The sequence below is a fragment of the Danio rerio genome, chromosome 4 (assembly GCF_052040795.2).
Source record: "Danio rerio strain M-AB ecotype USA chromosome 4, GRCz13ab, whole genome shotgun sequence".
Lineage (NCBI taxonomy): Eukaryota > Metazoa > Chordata > Actinopteri > Cypriniformes > Danionidae > Danio > Danio rerio.
Window position 1 is genome coordinate 75,415,001 of NC_141024.2, and position 22,496 is coordinate 75,437,496.

Below are 22,496 nucleotides of genomic sequence, written 5' to 3' on the forward strand. Positions count from 1 at the left end.
TGAGCTTGGAGGACTGCATCCATACATCTCTGACATGACTCACATCACTGATTAATAAAGTCATCTGGAATGGCAAAGAAAGCGTTCAGCAGGACTCCCAGAGTTCATCAAGATTCTTTGGATTCATCTTCAATGCCTCCTACTTCATCAGCTATATAATGTTCATTTCTGGTGACTGGGCTGGCCAATCCTGGAGCCGCTTGACCTTCTTTGCTTTCAGGAGCTTTGATGTGAAGGCTGAAGTATGAGACGGAACGCTAGCCTGCTGGAGAATTTGCCGCTCAAATGTCTCGATACCTCAGGCTGTTGATGTTGCAGATCTCTCGCACGCCCCAATACTGAATGAACTCCAAACCATGATTTGTCCTTCACCAAACTTGACTGATTTCTATAAGAATCTTGGCTCCTTGTGGGTTCCTGTAGGTCTTCTGCAGTATTGGTGATGATTGGGATCCAGTTCAACAGATGATTCATCAGACAAATCCACCTTCTGACACTTTTTCACATGATCAACTAGAAGTTGAGTTATTATTTGTTGCTCTTACAACTGGCATCCACCACAAGACTTCATCAGGTAGTGTATAATTGCATTAAGATGGTCCATGTGAATGCACTCAGCGAGAAATCATAGTCCATCTGGGTAGACCAGTGCTTCCTAATTTCAATCCACCTTTATAGATGGTCTAAGAGACCCTTAATTTGTCAAATTCCTATTCGTGATTGCCTCTCTTTCCTATTTACAGTTCATATGACCCAGTCTAAAAGGAATAATACCTGCATTTGTTTTCTCCACCTTAGATCAGATGCATTTGAGTGAGGATATCGAAGAAATGGATGATGTCAAGGAAGAGAAAGATCTAGAGGAACAACACTCCACGTCTGGCAAAACCCCTTTAGGTTCTCAGACTGAAAGTACGTCACAGAAAACCGCCCAGAGTGGAAGAGCTGCAAGTTGTTTCATCTGCCAACAGTGTGGGAAAGGTTTCACTACAAACAGAAAACTGAACATCCACATGCGAATCCACACCGGAGAGAAGCCGTTCGCCTGTCCACAGTGTGGAAAATGCTTCGCTGAGAAGGGCAACCTGAAAAGCCACATGATAACCCATGAGGACACTGGAGAAAGACCCCACACATGTGAGCTGTGTGGGAAAAGCTTCTCCAGAAAGAGATATCTTGATGTCCACATGATGATTCACACTGGGGAGAAACCTTGCCGATGCGAACAGTGCGGGAAAAGCTTCTCGATTAAGAAGTACCTCGATGTTCACATGAGAATTCACTCCGGGGAGAAACCGTACACCTGCCCCCAGTGTGAAATAAGCTTCATTCACAAAAACAGCCTGAAAAGGCACATGAGAATTCACACCGGGGAGAAACCTTTTGCGTGTCCGCAGTGTGGAAAGCAGTTTACGAGAACCACGAACCTTGAAGTTCACATGAGAGTTCACACTGGGGAGAAACCGTACGAATGTGAGCAGTGCGGAGACTCTTTTACTACACACAAAAAACTCGAAGTCCACATGAAAACTCACACCGGAGAGAAGCCTTATGATCAGCGTGAAGAAACATATGACAGTCATACCAGTAAGAAGCCTTACATTTGCCCTCAATGTGGGAAACACTTCAAACACAAGTCAACACTTACTCTCCACATGCGACTTCACACCGGAGAGAAGCCTTACACGTGTGAACAGTGTGGGAAAAGCTTTTCTCGGAAAGACTGCTTTGAAAGCCACAGGAGAATTCATATGGATGTGAAGCCTTACATTTGCCCTCAATGTGGGAAAGATTTCACCCTAATCAGGTCGTTTAATCTGCACATGAGAACTCACACCAGAGACAAGCTTTTCACGTGTGGTCAGTGTGGGAAAAGCTTTGTTCAGAAATGCAACCTTGACAGCCACATGATCATTCACACCGAAGAGCGGCCTTTTGTGTGCTGTCAGTGCGGGAAGTGCTTCAGAAGCAAATCAAACCTTAAGTCCCACATGAAGGTTCACTCAAAAGAGAGCCGTTATATGTGCCGTCAGTGCGGGACGAGTTTCCCGGACGGCGGTCAGCTTAGAGATCACGTAAAAACTCACATCGGAGAGAAGCCCTACATGTGCCTAGAGTGCGGAAGGTCTTGCACTAAGAAGACAAGCCTCAAGATTCACATGAGGATTCACAGCGGAGAGAAGCCGTTCACCTGCTTGGAGTGTGGGAAGTGTTTTTCTTGTAGCAAGGGCCTGAAGTTTCATTTACAAAGTCATTTTGGAATAAACCTTAAAATGGAACCAATTACGCACCATTCAACTTGAACTGATGTGTTTCCACAACCGGCAAGCAACAGAGGTCACCAATCTCAGACCTGGATCGCTGGTGTCCCTGCAGAGTTTAGCTCCAACTTGCCTCAATACACCTGCCTGGATATTTCAAGTATACCTAGTAAGACCTTGTTTAACTGTGTTTGATTAGAGTTGGGGCTAAATTCTGCAAGACACCGACCCTCCAGGAACAAGTTTGGTGACTCCTACTGGGAATCTTAAATGGATGTTGTCCATTTTTGGGATGTGGTGCTGGTCCGTACTTAATGCCTGCCATAACCTGGTGGTTTTTAACTCTGGTCCTGTGGTCCCACCACACTGCATGTTTTTTGTGGCTGTCTTATGTGACATACAGCTCAGTCCATGCTTCTCTCTAATAATAAGCGGATGATCCATATCTAGTGTGATGGATTAAGGCAGGGGTGTCCAAACTTGGTCCTGGAGGGCCGGTGTCCTGCAGATTTAGCTCCAACTTGCCTCAACATACTTGCAAGTTTGTTTCTAGAAAGCCTAGTAAGAGCTTGATTAGCTAGCCCAGGTTTGTCTGATTGGTGTTGGAACTAAACTTTGCAAGGCATCCACCCTCCAGGACCAAGTTTGCACCCCTGGATTAAGGAGACAAGTGAAATATGCACAGCAGTGGGTCCCTAAGACAGGCATGTCCAAACTTGGTCCTGGAGGGTCGGTGTCCTGCAAAGTTTAGTTCCAACCCCAATCAGACACACCTGGGCTAGCTAATCAAACTCTTTACTAGGCTTTCTAGAAACAACTTGCATCAACACACCTGCAAGGATGAAGCTAAAATCTACAGGACACCGGCCCTCCAGGACAGAGTTTGGACACCCCTGCCCTAAGATTAGAAAACCACTGAGTTTGATCTCAACAATTACACCAGGGGTGACCAACCTTGTTCATGGAGATCTACCTTCCTGCAGATTTCAGTTGCAACCCATATCAAACACACCTGCCTGTATTATCAAGTGCTCTTCAGGTCCTAATTAATTGGTTCAGGTGTGTTTGATCAGGGTTGAAGCTGAACTCTGCAGGAACGTAAATCTTCAGGAACACGGTTGAGCACCCCTAGACTACACTTGGTTCCACTACAGGATTTCCTTAAGTGTTTTCGAAGACATCCAGCTTTCTCAATACTTTCTGCACCACTCTCCAACATTTGGAGCTGTATGTAGTTGACTTTACATTGCTTTTATACAGTTTGATCTTTGTTACGCTTTTGCTTAAGTTGTAGTTTGGAATTTGTGACAGGGCTTGACACTGTGACCATTTTGGTCTCATATGTGGCCGATGTTAAATCCCAAAATATATTTGGGAGCATTATTGGGAGTGCATGTAATGGTTTTCATACGAGCTCTTTTTGTTTCTCTGAAACGAATGTGCCTTTGCTGTGCTGAAACAGTGACTGGTTAGTAATGCTTTGCAGATTTTATATATGTAGTAGGTAAATACTATGTTAATCTGAACATATGGTGAATGTAAACGCACCAGCCCAAAAATAAAGCAGTTTTTGAAAAGACTGTTTGAAAGACTGTGATTGGCTTGGCCATGAAAATAACTCAATACATGCTTCCACTATAAAGCCTGTGGGATGCACTGACAACTGAATCTACATGTTTTATATACAAGAGCTTGGTCAAACAGAGAGAATGCCAACCAACAAATGCAGGGACATGTGCTTGGAAAAAAGTTTTCAAGTTTAATGTCATGTTTCTATAACCTTTCATTAAATTGGGATTCAATTAATTAAATGATGCTGAATCTGGGCCGGAGTCTAGCGAAGGTTGCCAAGCAGGGGCGTAGATTTAGGGTGGACGGTGAGGACGTGTCCCCACCAATATCCACAAACTACCGAAATGTCCCCACAAATAATTTAATTCACTTAAAATCATCGCGTTGTCAGTATAAACCTAGACATGCCGAAAGGGTTAAATCACGTTCTGTCCTCAAGTCGTACCGCCCCCAAACACATGTGAAAATTGTGATTGGCTGTGCCTTTCCCTGCTGTCATGTGAGTGGCTGCTTTCAGATCATAGATCAGATACAAACAGCGCCAAAACAAATGCGCGGGGGGAATTTCCCGATGTGTGAGGTGTATGCCTCGCTCAAGTGAGGATAGAGGTAGCAAGAAGAGGTGGACAAAGAGCTTTTTTCAACGAAAAGTGTAAGTCACATAAACTCAAGTTCGCTACTGAATGAGTCCATCATGATAATGCCGTTATGCTGGTGTTTTCACCGCTTTTACGGTCAGTCGAATGTTAAAGCAGACTGATATAGTCTGTAAACAACATTCCCTGAAAACTAACTGCAGAATAAACACCTACATGTAAACGTATATGACCCTGCCAGTTCTCCTAATCGTTTACAGTAACATCCCCAATTTTGGTTGAAACTATTTGTCAGAAAAACTACAGCCTGCGCTCCATCTTTAATAATACTGTTAGACATGTTTAATTTGTACGAAAAATTAACGAAAGTCTTTATTAAACTCTCTCTTTATCAGTTAATAAACATTATTTTAACATGACACTTTCAGGCCTGTAGCCAGCTGATTGAAAGGGGTTATTTGTTTTCTGAAAAACTGAACCTTTTTGCAGTTATTCACCTGATTTTCTGTTTAATTGAGGTATAAATATGACATTTTAGTGACATATTAAGAACTAATTTTTGCTGGATAATCTTGTTGGATAGTTATTATACCTACACTTTTTGATGTACCAAAACTATTTCCTACCATTTTGTCAAATTGCTTTATTTACATGTTTAAACTGTAAATTTTATTTCAGTTTTATAAATAGTAAAAATACTTTGAACTAGAAATTAGGACTTTAAATTCTTAGAATAAAGAAATGAAGTACAGTACAGATGCTAAAACCTCTAAATGCCATGTAAAATGAGCATTTTTCTCAGTCTCGTATATTTATGTTCAGTTATTTCACTTTAAAGGCAATGAAAAGAACGTATTTGTCTCTATAAAAGGTAAATCACTGTGTCCACACACAGGAGTTGGAGAAAAATGCTCATTTTAGAAGAAAATACTTAATGGCATTTAGAGGTTTTTGGCCAGTGCATTAAACCTTCCTCAGTGAGAATTTGTCCATTTGAATAATAAGATAAATTCAAACATACAGTAATAATAATAATCCAACTTTTGGTCTTTTAAACCACCTGACCCCCCTTGGCTACACGCATGACTATTTAATTTAACTTAATAAATTGTAAGAAGAGGGGATTACTTAATAATACATTTTATTAGCAGTTAAATAACAAATAGTAATATATATATGTATATATAAACAATATTCATTCTTGGGGGGGGTGACTCGTCCCCAGTCCCCACCAATGTCAAGCTTAAACCTGCGCCCTTGTTGCCAAGATGTGCATTATTGTCATTTATCAATTGTCAGTGCCAACTAGACTTCCCGTTTAAGAGAATTTCTCTTCCATCTCTAGTGTGTTACTATCATCTGTGATGGGTGTATTTACATTTGATGCACATAACTTGAGCTTTGGCAGGTGGACTGATTTTAAGAACTGTATGTTTAGCAATGATGTTCAGCCTAGTTGTTTTCTCCTGCAGGTGGTTTTACTTGAGAAATTATACAGCAAGGCTGCACGGTGGTGCAGTGGGTAACACGATCGCCTCAGCAAGAAGGTCGCTGGTTTGAGCCTCAGCTGGGTCAGTTGGCATTTCTGAGTTTGCATGTTCTCCCCATGTTGGCGTGGGTTTCCTCTGGGTGCTCCGGCTTCCCCCACAAGTTTAAAGACATGTGGTACAGGTGAATTGGATAAGCTAAAATTGTAGTGTATGTGTGTGAATGAGTATGTATGGATGCTTCCCAGTGATGGGTTGCAGCTGGAAGGGCATCCGCTGCGTAAAACATATCCTGGATGAGTTGGTGGTTCATAATGCAAGAAAATGCTTTATATAGCAAGGTTGTCCACAAAGTCTAGATCAGAGGTCACCAATCTTGGTCCTGGAGGGCTGGTGTCCCTGCAGAGTTTATCCTCAACACACTTAAGAAGTTTTAAAGCTGCGTCCATACTATATAATATGCTAAAATCAGCACGTGAGCCGAGTAGAATGTCCAAATTCAGTATTCAGAAAACAATATGTGAGAATTACCCAGATGATCTACCACTTCTGCTTAAATTCTGAAGTGCGAATTGGATGGATAAATGAGAGTGAAGCAATGCAACCTCGCTGGGTAGGTCACATGATGGTGACAGGATGCCGGGTGTAGTACTTCCAAATTCCATTATTATTATTACTGACATCCTTACAGTACCGAATGTACTTTTCTAACAGTGAGGCCATGATGGGAAATGGCTGATGGAGAGAATTTGGCCAGGACACCGGGGCTACAGCCCTACTCTTTAGCAGAAGTGCCATGGGTCATTTTAATGACCACAGAGAGTCAGAACCTCAGTTTAACGTCTCATCCTAAAGGCAGTGCTGACTGATAGTATAGTGCCCTCTTCACAATACTGGAGTGTTAGGACCCACACAAGCAGCAGGTTGAGCGCCCCCTGCTGGCCTTACTAACTCCACTTCCAACAGCAACTTAGCTTTTCCATGTGGTCTCCCATCCAGGTACTGACCAGGGCCAGCCCTGCTTAGCTTCAGTGAGCGACCTGCTCTTGGACTGCAGGGTGAAATGCACTAAAGGCACTATACAGTAGGGGTTCTCAACTACCTTCACATTCTGTCTTTGTGGTATATGTTCGTCATAAAGTGATCTGTGCTCAAGTGATTACCACTTCAAATGTTTTTTTAGTTCGAATAAATAAATCAAACCTGCTCCGAATGTTTTTTTTTATGACTGCCGAAAGTTTTGTAGGCAGTGTGTCAATATGACTGACTCGACCTGATGTCAGTCAGCCAGATCGACTTCTGCTGGTGATGGATTTCCAGGATCATCAGGTTCTGTTCTGAGTGCTTCATCAAGATGTTTTCCCCAACAGGCACTGCTTGATGAACTTCATCTGAGGCCCCCCTGGTAAATTATATGATGTTATAAACATACGTTTAGCTAATTTCATTGACAATGCAATAGTTATGCTGCTTATTGTTATTGGTTGCTGCGCATAGATTAGATGGTGTTTGTAGAGGCCTGCAGTGTAAGCTGGCCAGGGAGCCCAGGTGGTAGGAACAAAAAACTGAAGAATAAAGCATCTAAGATGCTGTACGATGATGTTTTCTTTTAATATCTGTCATGTTTTTGTTAGACGTAATATTTTATTAAATAATTATTTTAGACTTTTTTTTTTTGGAGTGTTTTAAAAACAAACACAAGCCTATCGGTAAAGTGACACAAATTTTAAATTGACTTATAAATTTGCAATATATTTGAAGCTTATGAAAATGACATGACATAAAGGTTCATATTTGGATTTCACAAATGTCAAAATATTGTAAAATATTTTATATATATATATATATATATATATATATATATATATATATATATATATATATATATATATATATATACACACACACATACATACATACTTGGACATATTTTACACACAGACACACACACACAAATATATATATATATATATATATATATATATATATATATATATATATATATATATATATATATATATATATATATATATATATACACACACACACATATACATACTTGGACATACATTGTATAATGATTTAGTCTGACATTTGCATATATTTTCATCTATCAGATTTCTCTCTGGGCACATTTCACATTGTAACATTAGAATTTTATATTTGGACAGAATCTTTCGTTAGTAGTTCTTATTTTTATTTTATTTTTATTTTCTTATTTTTATATGTATATTTCAGAACTATTTCGCTACTACTGTCGCATGCTTTACTCATGTCAGTAAAAGGAACTTTTATTTTGAAATAATCGGACGGCGTTATCAGGCTGCGCCGCACTTGCTCTGTTGTGATTCCAGCAAAGAGGTCGGTTCAATACATTTACGTTAGAAGATGTCAGGCTCTTCGTATTTTCCCGGCGATATACAGATGTTTAATTGTCATTTGGTTTAATTTTGTTATTGTTTATCTACCATTAATAAACGTAATGTGTAGTGAGTGAAGCTCATTAATTAATAGCAGAAGAGCTGCGTCTCATTTCTCTCCTGTTGTTTTTAAGGTTCACATATTAAAATGAACTTATGAGGAAACTAATATTTTAGGCAGGAAATAATACTTTAGAAATGGAATAAAGATGTATTTATAATAGTGTAATATTTCCAGGGCATATCTACAGATCATGAATATGTAACTAAAGATTGAGTGTCTGTACAATGTGGATCTTTTTTATTTATTTTAGTAAATTAGGATGCAGATGCATTAACTCTGAGTGATTCTCTTCAAGGCTAGTGCGCTAGAGAAGTGATTGAGACACAGACAGAGGTTTAGTGTTGATTTCTTCTTGTTTGTGTTGATTCTTCTCCTCTTAAACAGACAGAGAAACTCCTGCTGAAGCGACTGAGCTCCACTATTATAAAGATGGCCTTTATTAAAGAGGAGACTGAAGACCTGAAGATTGAAGACACATTCACAGTCAAACATGAAGATGCTGAGCAACTACAACTGTCCTGTACAGGTTGGCTTTTATTCTCATAGCTCAACTCAGTCATTTGATCCTCATTCAGATCTGCAGATCTACGATAATGTAGGATATTGTTGAAGAATGTCATTTAAGAGTGTTAAATGTCTGGAAATTTTATGTTGCTTTTGTCCTAGTCATGGTTTATTCAGTATTTTTGTTTGTTATAGTCATCAAAATGTATTGATTTAATTTGATGGTGAAATCTCAGCTTTGAATCACAAAAGTAAACTGAATTCAAAACCAGATTAAAAAAGAAAACGGTTATTTAAAGTTGTAATCATATTTCACAATTTAACCCCCTTTCCTATATTTGTGAGCAGAATTAGCTTCTTTCAAAACATGAGAAATGGTACAGTTTCCAAACTTCTGACTAGTAGTGTACACTCACCGGCCACTTTATTAGGTACACCTTACTAGTTGATATTTTGCCTTCAGAACTGCCTTAATCCTTCATGGCATAGATTCAACAAGCTAATGGAGATATTCCTCAGAGATTTCGCTCCATATTGGCATGATGGCCTCAACTGTTTATTTAGATGAGTCACCATTTATGATAAATGCTGTGTTTTCAAAGCAGTGTGGGGATCTTTCATGTCCTCATCCTTGTGCCTATTTCATAAAGGTATCCCCTGGCCGAACAGAACTTTGGCTTTGAAAACTGGCCATCAAACTCGCTTAAGAAAGCGTGGACCATCAAAACCTAAAACACCTCTAAAGGCTGATTTATACTTCTGCGTCAAATGCCGGCATATGCTACGGCGCTGACGCATAGCCCTTCGCCGTCGGCGTCACTGACGTGCACCTCTCAAAAAATGTAACTACACGTCGCAACAATGCGTAGCGCAAGCTCTGTGATTGGTCAGCTTGGTAGCGCTGACGAGTCTGGGCAGGACTGAGAGCCGCGCGAATGGTGCGAGCTCGATGGAGTGATTGTTTACAAGTGTGGAGTCCCGTGAAGGAGCTCCGGATGGAAAGTTTTGTTCTGTGTTTACCTCATAGTTAAAGTTGTTGCTCGTCCGCCGGTTCCTGCCTCAAAATGAGCGAGTTTGAGCCACTTGTACATCCCGGAAGTGTTCAGGAAAACAAAACAGCAGAGAAGAAACTCGACACAGAGGAACATTTACACCTCACTGCCCACTAGCGTTTCAGAAGTGTTAATGCAGACCAACAGAGACAGCGCGCAGAAGTATAAATGCACAGCTACGCAGAAGTATAAACCAGGCTTAATACATATAGGCCCAGTTTCACAAACAGGCCTCAGGTTAAGCCAGGACTAGGCCTTAGTTAAGTTAGGCTATTTAATACACATTTATAAAAATGGCCTTAGAAAAATATTACTGGAGTGCACGTGGAGACAAATAAATGACAACTTATTTTGAGTTGAGACAGCTCAAACATGCAATTTAATCTTGACTTGGCTTAATCCATGTTTGTGAAACCGGGGGCTAATGTCTAAATCCCTGACTTGCCAGGAGGGCCCTCTTGTTCTCATGCTTTAACTTTACCGTCTCCTATTATCCAGCAATTTCACACCCCTTTCCGCTGCTTGGTCAGTCTTTAGTTGTCGTCAGTTTGGCTCAGTGAAGTAACACCACATTTATTACCTCAACGTTACTTTCCTCCTCAAACCCCCAGACTTACATGACCATAGATGACATTCAATCCTCAGTACCGCATCAGTCATTCCTGTGTGTCTAGTTCCAGTGATTTTGAGCCAATTTAAGTACGATTCTGACCACATTAGAAGGAATCGTGATTAAATAGTGTCCTCAACTTGAGAGACTGAACAGTTTGTGAAAGGAATTATATATTTTAGAACCAAGGATTCAACAGATAACCAAAAATAATAATAACTAGTCGTGGTGCTATATAGATAATCCAAGAGGCATCTCAATTTAGGAATAATACCTGTATTTGTCTGTTCCCCCTTAGATCTTATGCCTGGGAAAAAGCAGATTCAAGATGTGAATGATGTCAAGGAAGAGAAAGATCTGGAGGAAGGTGGACAGTTGATATCTGGTCAAACAACGTCAGAGAATAGTGCTCAACAGACTGGACCTGTAAGCGGTTTCACCTGCCAACAGTGTGGGAAAAGTCTGACTACGAAAAGAACGTTTAATGACCACATGCGGATTCACAACGGAGAGAAGCTTTTCAGATGTCAGCAGTGTGGAAAAGGATTCACTACAAAAAGAAATCTGGCGGTTCACACGAGGATTCACACAAGAGAGAAACCCTACATGTGTCCCCAGTGCGGGAATTGCTTCTCTACAAAAACGTCCCTTGAAGTTCCCATGAGAATACACACAGGGACGAAGCCTTATTTGTGTCAACAGTGTGGTAATAATTACACCACAAAACAAAACATTGAGGTTCACATGAGAACTCACACTGGGCGGAAACCTCACATCTGCCAAGAGTGTGGAGTAAGATTTATTTACAAAACCAGTCTTGAAGAGCACATGAGAAATCACCCTCGATTGAAACCTTTCACTTGCCAACAGTGCGGGAACAGGTTTACTAGAAAACGAAACCTTGAAGATCACATGATTACTCACACTGGGGAGAAACCCTTCACGTGTGAACTGTGTGGAAAAGGTTTTACTACAAAAAGCAACCTTAAGGTTCACACGAGGATTCACACTGAAGAGAGGCCTTACACATGTGAACAGTGTGAGAGAAGCTTTACACGTAAGGACAGCTTGGAGAGCCACAGGAGAATTCATATGGCTGAGAAGTCTCACGCTTGCCCTCATTGTGAAATGTGTTTTGAACTTAAAACAACTCTCGTTGTCCACATGAAGGTTCACACTGGAGAGAAGCTCTTTAGATGTGGTCAGTGTGGGAAAAGCTTTGGACGTAACGCAACTCTGAAACGCCACATGCGGGTTCACTCAGCAGAGAGCCGTTTTATGTGCCGGCAGTGTGGCGTGAGTTTCCCGGACGGCAGTCAGCTTAAGGATCATGTCAGAACTCACCTCGGACAGAAACCCTACTTGTGCCTCGAGTGCGGGAGATCTTGCACAGAGATAACAAACCTCAAGATTCACATGAGGAGTCACACTGGAGAGAGGCCTTTCACCTGCCAAGAGTGTGGACTGAGATTCGCGTATGGAAAAGCCCTGAAACGTCATCTGCAAACTCACTCTGGAAAAAAGCTTTAAAGCAAACTCTTTAGGCACAGTTACGGTTTTTATTTAAACATTCATGGAGATAACCTGCAAATGTTTTTAATGTAACCACACATGTGTAAATAAATGTTTTTTAAAGTAAAGTTCACACTCCCAGGAGAGAACCCTGAGCTCTGAGATAATTGAGCCCAGGGCTCCCGCCTGGTCCATGAGCATGTAAGGGGGGTACGAGATCAGGTAGTTCTCGAGAGCTGCCCCTGGTAGAGGAGGAAAGGGTGGAGACGGGGGGAATCTTCAAATAAAGATAAGAGAGTAATGCTGGATAGAATATTTATAGTGAGTTTAAAATAATCTGGGGTGAGGCAGTGGTGCAGTAGGTAGTGCTGTCGCCTCACAGCAAGAAGGTCGCTGGTTCGAACCTCGGCTCAGTTGGTGTTTCTATGTGGAGTTTGCATGTTCTCCCTGCCTTCGCGTGGGTTTGCTCCGGGTGCTCCGGTTTCCCCCACAGTCCAAACACATGCGGTACAGGGGAATTGGGTGGGCTAAATTGTCCGTAGTGTATGAATGTGTGTGTGGATGTTTAACAGAGATGGGTTGCGGCTGGAAGGGCATCCGCTGCGTAAAAACTAGCTGGATAAGTTGGCGGTTCATTCCGCTGTGGCGACCCCGGATTAATAAAGGGACTAAGCCGACAAGAAAATGAATGATAAAGTAATCTGATTGGTTTGCTAGTGATTACTGATGGGAGATCAGCCGCGATCAATCAAATCATGGGCTCCTCTCGAAATCAGTTTGTGAAACTTCACAAATTCCTGTAATGAGTTATGGATTGGTTTGTCATGTGTGGGATGAATGACTGTTGAAAACCTTTCTCTATATCATTTTAATCAGACATGTAAAATGTGTTACCAGTATAAACTTATACTCTAAACCACAGGTGGCGAATTCAGTTCCTGGAGGGCCGCAGCTCTGCACAGTTTAGTTCCAACCCTAATTAAACACACCTGATCAGGCTTACTGAGTCTTTCAGGCTTGTTTGAAACCTACAGGTAAAGTAAAGGTCTGGGGAACTCTGACCTGCGAAATCGCATTACTTGAGTGCTCGAGGATCAAAACATGGCCTTTCTGTACAGGAGTTTAAAATATGGAGCAATCGCTCGCTTTTTTTTAAATGTCTAATGATCTTGTTTAATCCCGCCCCTTTTCCCAGCGCCGTACGACAGAATTTCGCAAGCTCAAACTCTAGTGTGTTGAAGCAGGGTTGGAACTAAACTGTGCAGGGTTTGACACCCCTGCTCTAAACTACAGTATACCCTTAAGCCTCATAATGTGATGAGCCACACCCCCACACACACCTCATTGGTCCAGTACCATTAATTAGGCGGGATCACCAAATGGCCCAGTGACAGGAGTACACGATAAATCTCTGAGAAATATATTTCCAGTACCTTGTTGAATCTCTTCCATGAAGGATTAAGGCAGTTCTGAAGGCAAAAGGGGGTCCAACCCGGAACAAGTAAAGGTGTACCTAATAAAGTGGCAGGTGAGTGTATATTGGTACAGCTTTGTTTTATTTCTATACTATTTTAATGATGTCATCCTGTCATGGCTGTATGAAGTTTGAAGTGAATTACAAGTATGCTAAACTATATAGGGGCCCAAAGTAATGTGGTCTTTGGGGCATTTAGAGCGGGTTTGTGTTGCTACAGTGTCCCTTAGTACACCCACAATTACCCAAAGTGGTACCAGAGTAGCCTGCTTGCTGAGCATTATTTAATATGCTTTGAAACTACAAATTTGAAACCAACACAAATAATATAACATTTAACTTGATTTATCCAACACCCCTGCAGTTCTTTATATGTCACATGCATTTAGACGTGTATTTTACAATTATTTCATATCTTTTTTTTGTTTGTATTATTTCATTTGTGTTTAGGGAACTTTTATTTTGGAATGGCCATCTGATGTCATCAGGCTGCGCCGTTCCTGCATCTGACGGGGTTCACTTGAAGAGAGAGGTTTGTTGTTTTAACATTTTTAGTGTTTAAATAAATGAAACATTTCAGGCTGTTTTATTGTTACAGGTGTTTGTACGTTTGCTCACAGATCATTGGAGGCTACTTGGTACTATTCCCCTGCTAAACAATCCAGCTTTAACCACCCAAGGCTAGTTGGCTGGTTTTAGCTGGTCGACCAGGCTGGTTTTAGAGGGGTTTTGGCCACTTCCAGGCTGGTTTCCAGCCATTTCCAGTCTGATCTTAGCTGGTCAGGCTGGAAAATGACCAGCTAAAACCAGCTTGACGAGCCTGGTTTAAGCTGGACATAGCTGGTTTTGGCTGGGCTCTCAGCCTGCTAGGCTGTTCAAGCTGGATTTAGCTGGTCATCTCCCAGCCTAACCAGCTAAGATCAGACTGGAAATGGCTGGAAACCAGCCTGGAAGTGGCCAAAACCCCTCTTAAACCAGCCTGGTTGACCAGCTAAAACCAGCCAACCAGCCTAGGCTGGTTTAAGCTGGATTTTTCAGCAGGGTCTTTATTCATGGCTGTGTTTTTGGGCAAAATTGTGAGTGAGTCTACTCCCTTGGATGAGAAGCAACCCCACACATGAATACTATTATAAAAACTTAAGCAGCAACTTTTCCAATTTCCAATATTTATGTTATTCTCAAAACTTTTGGCCACGACTGTACACCTTCATTTAACTATAAAAATCACATCAAAAAATATAATTCAGGATATTTTTCAGGGACCTTCCTGAACCCAGAGCTGTATATGCCATATATGCAGATTAGTGAAAGGTAATTTTTAGCTGTTTGTTTTTTTAAATATTTAATTAATATGAATAGCAACTTGTATACATTTTTTTTTAAAACTAACAATATTACTTTTTAAATTTTGTTAAAGTAATGCGTTTTTTTCATTACTGTGAAAAGTAATATTATCATGCAACTCACGCTATGTGGAACGCGTTATACCCAAAACATATTGTGATTGTCACTTTAAGACAGTGGTCACCCAACTTGTTCCTGGAGCGCCGGTGTCCTGCAGATTTTACCTCCAACTCTAATCAAACACACCTGAACAAGCCAATCAAGCTCTTACTAGGTGTGCTTGAAACATTCAGGCAGGTGTGTTGAGGCAAGTTAGAGCTAAACCCTGCAGGGAAACCGGCCCTCCAGGACCAGGGGCCTCATGTATCAACGCTGCGTACGCACAAAAACTTTGCGTACGCCAGGTTTCACGCTCAGAATCGCTCACGTTTGGATTTACTAACAATGAACTGAACGTGGGAATTTGCGCAGGTTCACGGCAGGTTTCTGGCAGGCGTACGCACATTTTTTGTGCGTGTCTGTTTTATTTCCATTGGCGACTCCTAGAGGCAGTTGTGTTAAATTCTTCTCTACAAAGTGTCTGATCCTTGCAATGGCGTCTGTATGAGACGGGTTCATATAGTAGGTATGTAAGATTTCCATACCATACAGTTGACCAGCTAAACATTAAAGCACAATTTGCAGCGGTCGCCTGTTTTCCCAATGTAATCTGAGCTATCTACTGCACGCACATTGCTATAAAGACACTATGTGAAGATAAATTTGCATGCGTGAATCAGAAACATTTCCATTCAATAAATGTGCAAATAAAATATGATGCACAAACTTATTGATGATTCCTACTTGTCTTTCTCGTGATAAATAGTGGGCAAAATCTGATATGTAGCGGGGAAAAAAAGAAGAATGAATTCATCAGACGCTGGATTCGAGCCGAGTTATGCTCGAACGTGTTAGTACATGATCATATGCTTCTTATGAGGTGCGCCACTGAGACTGCGAAGGGTATTGCAACATTTTACAGATATAAACCACACTATTTCTTTTTTAAATGCACTCAGTGCGATGTTCAGACCCAACTGTGTTAACTGCATCAGCTAAACTCTCCCACTCTATTTTTTTCTTTTGTTGTTAATTCCGGAGAACAAACTTGCAAATAACACCGCTTTTCTCCGGTCTACCTCCGAAAGCAGCACCTCCAATTCACATTCTGTTCAAAGTTTCTCTTTTTGTTTGATTTTGCCGTTGCTTTTTCGTTGGGTTTTGCCATTAGCATAGTCATTAGCATATTCATACGGGGGAGGAGGCAGGGAGGGGTTTTGTGCTCGTGCATGTTGCGCTCAGTTTCACGTTCATTCAGATGTACAAAAGAATATGCGTGAGATTCGGCGTACGCAGTGTTTCATACATCTGAATTTTTTTCTGCGTACGCACATTTACAGCTTTGTGCGTACGCAATGTTTTAGTAAGATTTCCACGCAAGTCTTCGTACATGAGGCCCCAGGATTGGTGACCCCTGCTTTAAGAAATCAGTTTTTGTTTTAGAAATGATAAAGGAAGCAACACATTTTGAGTATTAGTAGACTGTCTGCTTAATATCTGCTGATTCTGCTCCTTCAATAGACATTTAACCGACTACATGAAACTTTGAAAGTACATGTCAACTTTTACTAGCCCTTACCTAACAGTCCACTTATATTCTAATAAGAATTAGTTGGCGTGTTGATGCAATGTGACTTAATTCAACAAACAGACCATCATAATAAAGTGTGACCTCATTTAATTTAATTTAATGTGATAATTGCTGATTTCGGTAGAAACGGTTTTGGTGTAATCATTTATTTAATTCAAGATTTGCTCAAATGTAAAGTCCACACTGACTGCGCTGGCTGCTTCATAAAAGAACTAAACATTTTTCAATTTCTAAAGTAGCCTTATTATAAAAAATAAATAATAACAAAGAAGCAAAGAACTAAATGTAACTTTATATAAATCATTACTTTTATTCTTGCATTGTTTTCCAACTGCCTGCAAATAGAATATATTAATACACTGCATATCGAATATGGCATTGATATAGTATTAAATCCATGCAAAATTAAATGACTTATGCAAGTTTCAACATATGTGTTCAGTCTCACTTTTGCTGATGTACTCAGGAAAATTTCTCAGACCTCATCATTTGTAGTGTGGTCTGAAAAGACCTTCGTTTGAAGCACTGTTTGGCAAGCAAACATGAATCAGGACACCACTGTCTAATGCGTAGAGTAGGGATTGTGCCTTCATTGGCATTTCTTCATTGTGTTGATTCTTCTCCCCTTAAACAGACAGAAAAACTCCTGCTGAAGATGGCGTTTATTAAAGAGGAGAGTGAAGACCTGAAGATTGAAGAAACATTCAGAGTCAAACTTGAAGATCCTGAGCAACTAACAGGTTGGCTTTCATTCTCAAAGATCTGCAGATCTACACTAATGCAGGAGGACTTTGAAGAAGTGTTGATGCAAAGATTTGAGGGTATGAGATCCAGGCATTCAACGCCTTGCGGTTTCAAATACAGTGCTTTTCTATAAACACAATGATGACTCAGCAAATGCAGTTACAGATAGGCTAGTATTCCAAGATCTGAGCAATTTTAGGTCTGTCGAGCTGAGTTCAGAAGATAATCACTGGTCTGTCTTCATATCAATTGCCCATAGTTAATATGTATTTATTTGAACTAATAATAACCTATAACATAAATACACTCATTGTATTTATATTTAACAAAGTAATTACATATTTAATGTATTTCTGTATTTACATTTATAATTACACTGTTGACCCATTCTGTACACTAGAATCTGGAGAAGAATTGTCTAGCACAATAGTGAAGTGGACTGCTTCAGTGTTATTAAGGACATATTCTTAAATATCCTCAGAAATAATCACAACGTTCGTAAAGTTAGCCCGCATGCTCTCCTCACAGCAAAAAGATTGCTGGTTCGACTTCCGGCAGGACCAGTAGTCCTTTCAGTGTGGAATTTGCATGTTCTCCCCATGTTAGTGTCGGTTTCCTCCGGGTGCTCTTGTTTTACCACACACTCCATAGACATGCACTATAAGTGAATAGGATACATTTAAACAGCTGTAGTTTGTGAGAGTGTTTGTGGGTGTTTTCCAGCACTGAGGGTTGTACTTGTTGCAGGTCCACTATGTAAAACAATTGTCAGAGTAACCGATGTGGTGATCCCTGATGGAGCAGGGAGTAAGTCGAAGGAAAGAGAGTGAGTGTTAGTAAAATCCCCAAACCAGGGAAACACACCTTGGGCTCTCCCAGCCAGCTTTAGGTAAGATGGTTGAAACCAATGTGCAAATTGGCAGAGCCAAATATAGCATTGACTTCTCCCATACATTTGAAGAGGTTATACCCATCAAGCCCCGAGAAATGTCATGTGGAGGACATCACATTACTAGTTCTGGAGGAATACACTGCTGGCCTAGTACTATAGCATCCATGGCTCATTTCCCACAATCCCTCCATCTAGTGAAATCTTAAAGTGGGGTAAGGCTTGTTTCACTCATAGTTTCCCTGATCTTCCAACGCCTGTCCAGTCTCAAATAGTTGAAGAATGCCTCCATCAACTTTTTCAAGAAGTATCAGTGTAGCCTTGGAGTTACCATCACATTGACCATGAGACTGTGCCATTGACCTTCTGCTCAATAAACCAGTGTAGAGAGGAAATAGTCTCTCTCCATCCCCCAACAGAGGACCATGGATGAGTTAATCAGGGATGCTCTTAAATAACAACTGTCAAATAAAGGTATTCACTTCCCCCATTGCAAGAGCACTGGAACAGCTTTGTGGAGCCAGGATCTTCATTCCCCATGAGCCAGGAACCCATTCAGTCCTGGCCAAAACCCACCACCACCACTAATGAATGTTAACAATTCGTTGATTTCTTCGATTTATACAGATGTTTCACAGCCAATACTGCTGCACTAACCAATCTACTGAAAGGCAAGTCTCTATCGTAGATGGTTGAAGCTACCAAAGCCATGCAAACAGTCCAAAATGCCTTTCCATCTAGATTCGTTAAAAGCCTTCATCATTAATGTTTACTCATTAATATCATGAGTTGGGCCCATAATGTTAAACAGTAGGGGAATCTTCTACGACTGCGTCCATGTGCCTACTTCTTCAAGAAGTTGTCCCCTGCAGAACAGAACCATGACTTTGGGAGCGGAGTTACTGGCCATTAAACTCACCCTTGAAAAATGGAAGCACTGGCTGGTGGTGGGCCATCATCTTTTCAATGTTTGGATAGACCATACCCAGAGTACCTCAAATACATTTCATGTTTAAATCCCAGACTAGCTAGGCAGCCACTCTTCTTCACATGATTAACTTGTCTCTCTTGTCTTCTCTTGTCTTTCAAGAGAATTACACCCCTCTCCACTGATTGGTCAACCAAACAGTCTTGTCGTCAGCTGTTTGTCACTTCAGCTCCATTAAATAACATCTGTCATCACATCAATTATTAAATCAATGTTTCATTCTCCATCAAACCACCATGCTGGACGCGCTTCTCAAAACAGCTCAGAATTTCAATCAGTCATTTCTGCGCGTCTTGTTCCGGTGATCATCCGAGTCCATTTAAGTAAGATTCTGACAAGATTAGAAGCAATTGTAAACAAGTTATGTCTACCACCTGTAATATTCTGAATATGCCAATATATATATATCAATCAAAATATACATTTTAAAACCAAGGATTCAATAGATAGCCAAAAGAAAAGTTCATTTTTGAACTGGTTGTGATGCTGTATAGATAGTCCAGGAGAATAATGCCTGTATTTCTCTTTTCTAACCTTAGATCTTATGCCTTGGAAAGAGGAGATTCCAGAACTGAATGATGTCAAGGAAGAGAAAGATCTGGATAAGGAAGGACATTTGATATCTGGTGTAAAAACTTCAGAAAATAGTGCTCAACAGACTGGACCTGTAAGCAGTTTCACCTGCAAAGAGTGTGGGAAAAGTCTGACTACGAAAAGAACGCTTAATGACCACATGCGGATTCACACCGGAGAGAAGCCTTGTCAATGTAAACAGTGTGGAAATCGCTACATTGATAAAAGCACCCTTAGAAGGCACATGATAACTCACACCGGAGAGAGACCTTTCACATGTCAACAGTGTGGAAAAGGTTTTACTAGAAAGAGCAACCTAGAGGTTCACACGAGAATTCACACCGGGCAGAAGGCTTTTACATGTCAACAGTGTGGACATGGATTCACTAGAAAAAGTAACCTGGAGGTCCACACGAGAATTCACACAGGAGAGAAACCCTTCATATGTCCCCAGTGCGGGAAGTGCTTCTCTAGAAAAATGCTCCTTGAAGTTCACATGAGAATTCACACTGGGAAGAAGCCGTACGCATGTCAACACTGTGGTAATAGTTTCACTAGAAAACAAAGCCTTGATGTTCACATGAGAACTCACAATGAGGAGAGACCTCACATCTGCCAAGAGTGTGGAGTAAGCTTTATTTACAAGAACAGTCTTGAAGAGCACATGAGAAATCACACTGGGGAGAAACCTTTCACTTGCCAACATTGCGGAAATGGGTTTACAAGAAAAAGAAACCTTGAAGATCACATGAGAATTCACAACGAGGAGAGACCTCACATCTGCCAAGAGTGTGGAGTGAGCTTTATTTACAAGAACAGTCTTACAGAGCACATGACAACTCACACTGGGGAGAAACCTTTCACCTGCCAACAGTGCGGAAACGGGTTTACTAGAAAAAGAAACCTTAAAGATCACATGATTACTCACACTGGTGAGAAACCCTTCACGTGTGAACAGTGTGGAAAAGGTTTTATCAAAAAAAGTAACCTTAAGGTTCATATGAGGGTTCACACTGAAGAGAGGCCTTACACATGTGAACAGTGTGGGAGAAGCTTTACACTTAAAGACAACTTGGAAAGCCATAGGAGAATTCATATGGCTGAGAAGTCTCACGCTTCTTACACCTCAATCATTTGATCCTCATTCAGATCTGCAGAAACACACTCATGAAGGAGGATTTTGAAGAATGGCATATGAGAGTTGATGCAAAGATTTGTTGGAATGAGATCCCGGATCCCAACAGTGTAGAAATGGTTTCACTGGGAAAGGCAGCCTTAATAGACGCATAAAGATTCACAGTGAAGAGAACCAGTAATGTTCTTGCTGCGAGGCAACAGTGCTAACCACTGGGCCACCGTGCCACCTAACGAGAAAAGAGTAGAGGGGGAAGGTGGGAAGAAGCTGTGGTTATTAATAGTGAGTTAGGAATTGTCTGATTAGTGAATTGTGAATTGGCTGATGCAGGACCAGCTGTGATCAATCATGAGCACGTGATCCTCGCGAAATTAGTTTATAAATAAACTTCACTTATTGCTCAGCCTCAATATACATATTTACAACATCATATACACAACAGTTCTGTCTGGTTCTTGAATCAGATTTTTGTTGGTAGTAAAAAAGTACCGTGGTCCCTCATTATAACGCAGTTCACCTTTCTCAGTTTTGTGGATTTATTTTTGTGCAATTTGACATGCTTTTTGTTCTGCGTCCTGATTGGCTGTTGTCAATCAATCTCCGTGTCTTCTGTACAGTACAGAATGCGTTCAGCTTGCTAAGTTAACATAAATCTTCGATCGCTAGTAGTGTGAGTTTCAACAAGGATGCCAGAAGGCTTTTCCCTGTCCACAGGGTAAAGGGGGTCGCACGCAAAATGCACCACGCCATCCATTTTAAAATTCTAAACATAGGTTTATATCAGGGTACGCACACCGGCACCGACTACGACTGCTACGACTCAGGATACTGTTCATATTTCTGCTGAATAGTTTCATTTAAAATAACATGCAAATGTGCACATCTGGTGTGTGTTACTTCCAACTGTCACGTGCAAGGCGCATCCGAGGTTGCATGTCGACCCCCTTGAGGATGGAGTCCACTTCAGCTTGTGGATCAATGACTACAGTTAAAAGAACATTACTGTGGATGCCGCACAAAAACTGAAAAGCTTCTTGCTTACAGCAATAAATGTTTGCGCCTGAAAAGAGGTTTTGATCTTTGGTTTCATTCGCAAATGCTGGACTTATTTTTCTTAAACAAGAGAGAAAGGTGTGAAAATGTCAATGCCCGAAATGTTATAATATCTATAATAAACATCGAGAATAATTGTAAAAAATAAAGCGGACTTCTTCACGGATTTCGCCTATTGCGGGGTATTTTTACGTATGTAACTCCCGCGAATAACAAGGGTGTTTTATGTTGTGCAAAGCAATTCAAAAGCGATTATAGCCAGTAATACTAATGTGAAGCTGTATTTGTTTTGGGTTTTATACTTATGAATTTTTTCAAAATTACATGCTATAAATATTTTCTAAAACATATAAGCCCTGTTGTTATTTTTATTTATTTATTAACAACTGAACTGAACAACTGACACTGTCTTTGTTTATTATTGGCTGCTTTTAAGTGAGTTCTGGGAGGGGCGTTTCTCCAGGATTTGGCAACCCATGCCACGCATCTACTAAATGAAAGTGAAAGCTGACGCTTTTTAAAGCAGAT

At 40.8% G+C, this 22,496-nt stretch overlaps 3 protein-coding genes and 1 long non-coding RNA gene across 20 annotated transcripts in view; 3 read left to right on the forward strand and 1 right to left on the reverse strand.

The window, feature by feature from the left end:
- Positions 1-3,838, forward strand: part of zgc:113209 — an 8,508-nt gene extending 4,670 nt beyond the window's left edge. For 3 of the 13 annotated variants that reach the window (XR_015942066.1, XR_015481996.2, XR_015482005.2), the window contains exons 3-4: positions 799-2,377; positions 2,770-3,838. Coding sequence is in view for 4 of the 13 variants with exons in the window: in NM_001017546.3 (NP_001017546.1) it covers positions 799-2,303 (1,505 nt within the window). In the remaining 9 variants the exon portion in view is untranslated. 13 annotated transcript variants of the gene reach the window in all.
- LOC148682563 (uncharacterized) overlaps positions 1-22,496 on the reverse strand; it is a 172,694-nt gene that overhangs the window by 100,477 nt on the left and 49,721 nt on the right. The gene's annotated exons all lie outside the window — the stretch shown is intronic.
- zgc:172128 lies at positions 1,290-13,726 on the forward strand. Of its 4 annotated transcripts, XM_088649575.1 has the most exons (4): positions 1,290-4,112; positions 5,698-7,321; positions 8,785-8,926; positions 10,865-13,726. In XM_088649575.1, exons 3-4 carry the CDS (start codon positions 8,830-8,832, stop codon positions 12,094-12,096), a joined length of 1,329 nt encoding a protein of 442 aa, XP_088505701.1. In that variant the 5' UTR covers positions 1,290-4,112; positions 5,698-7,321; positions 8,785-8,829; the 3' UTR covers positions 12,097-13,726.
- Positions 14,033-22,321, forward strand: si:ch1073-398c20.3. Its single transcript, XM_087250099.2, has 3 exons — positions 14,033-14,084; positions 17,221-17,326; positions 19,747-22,321. The coding sequence occupies exons 2-3, from the start codon at positions 17,242-17,244 to the stop codon at positions 20,916-20,918; spliced, it is 1,257 nt and encodes a 418-aa protein (XP_087106225.2). The 5' UTR covers positions 14,033-14,084; positions 17,221-17,241; the 3' UTR covers positions 20,919-22,321.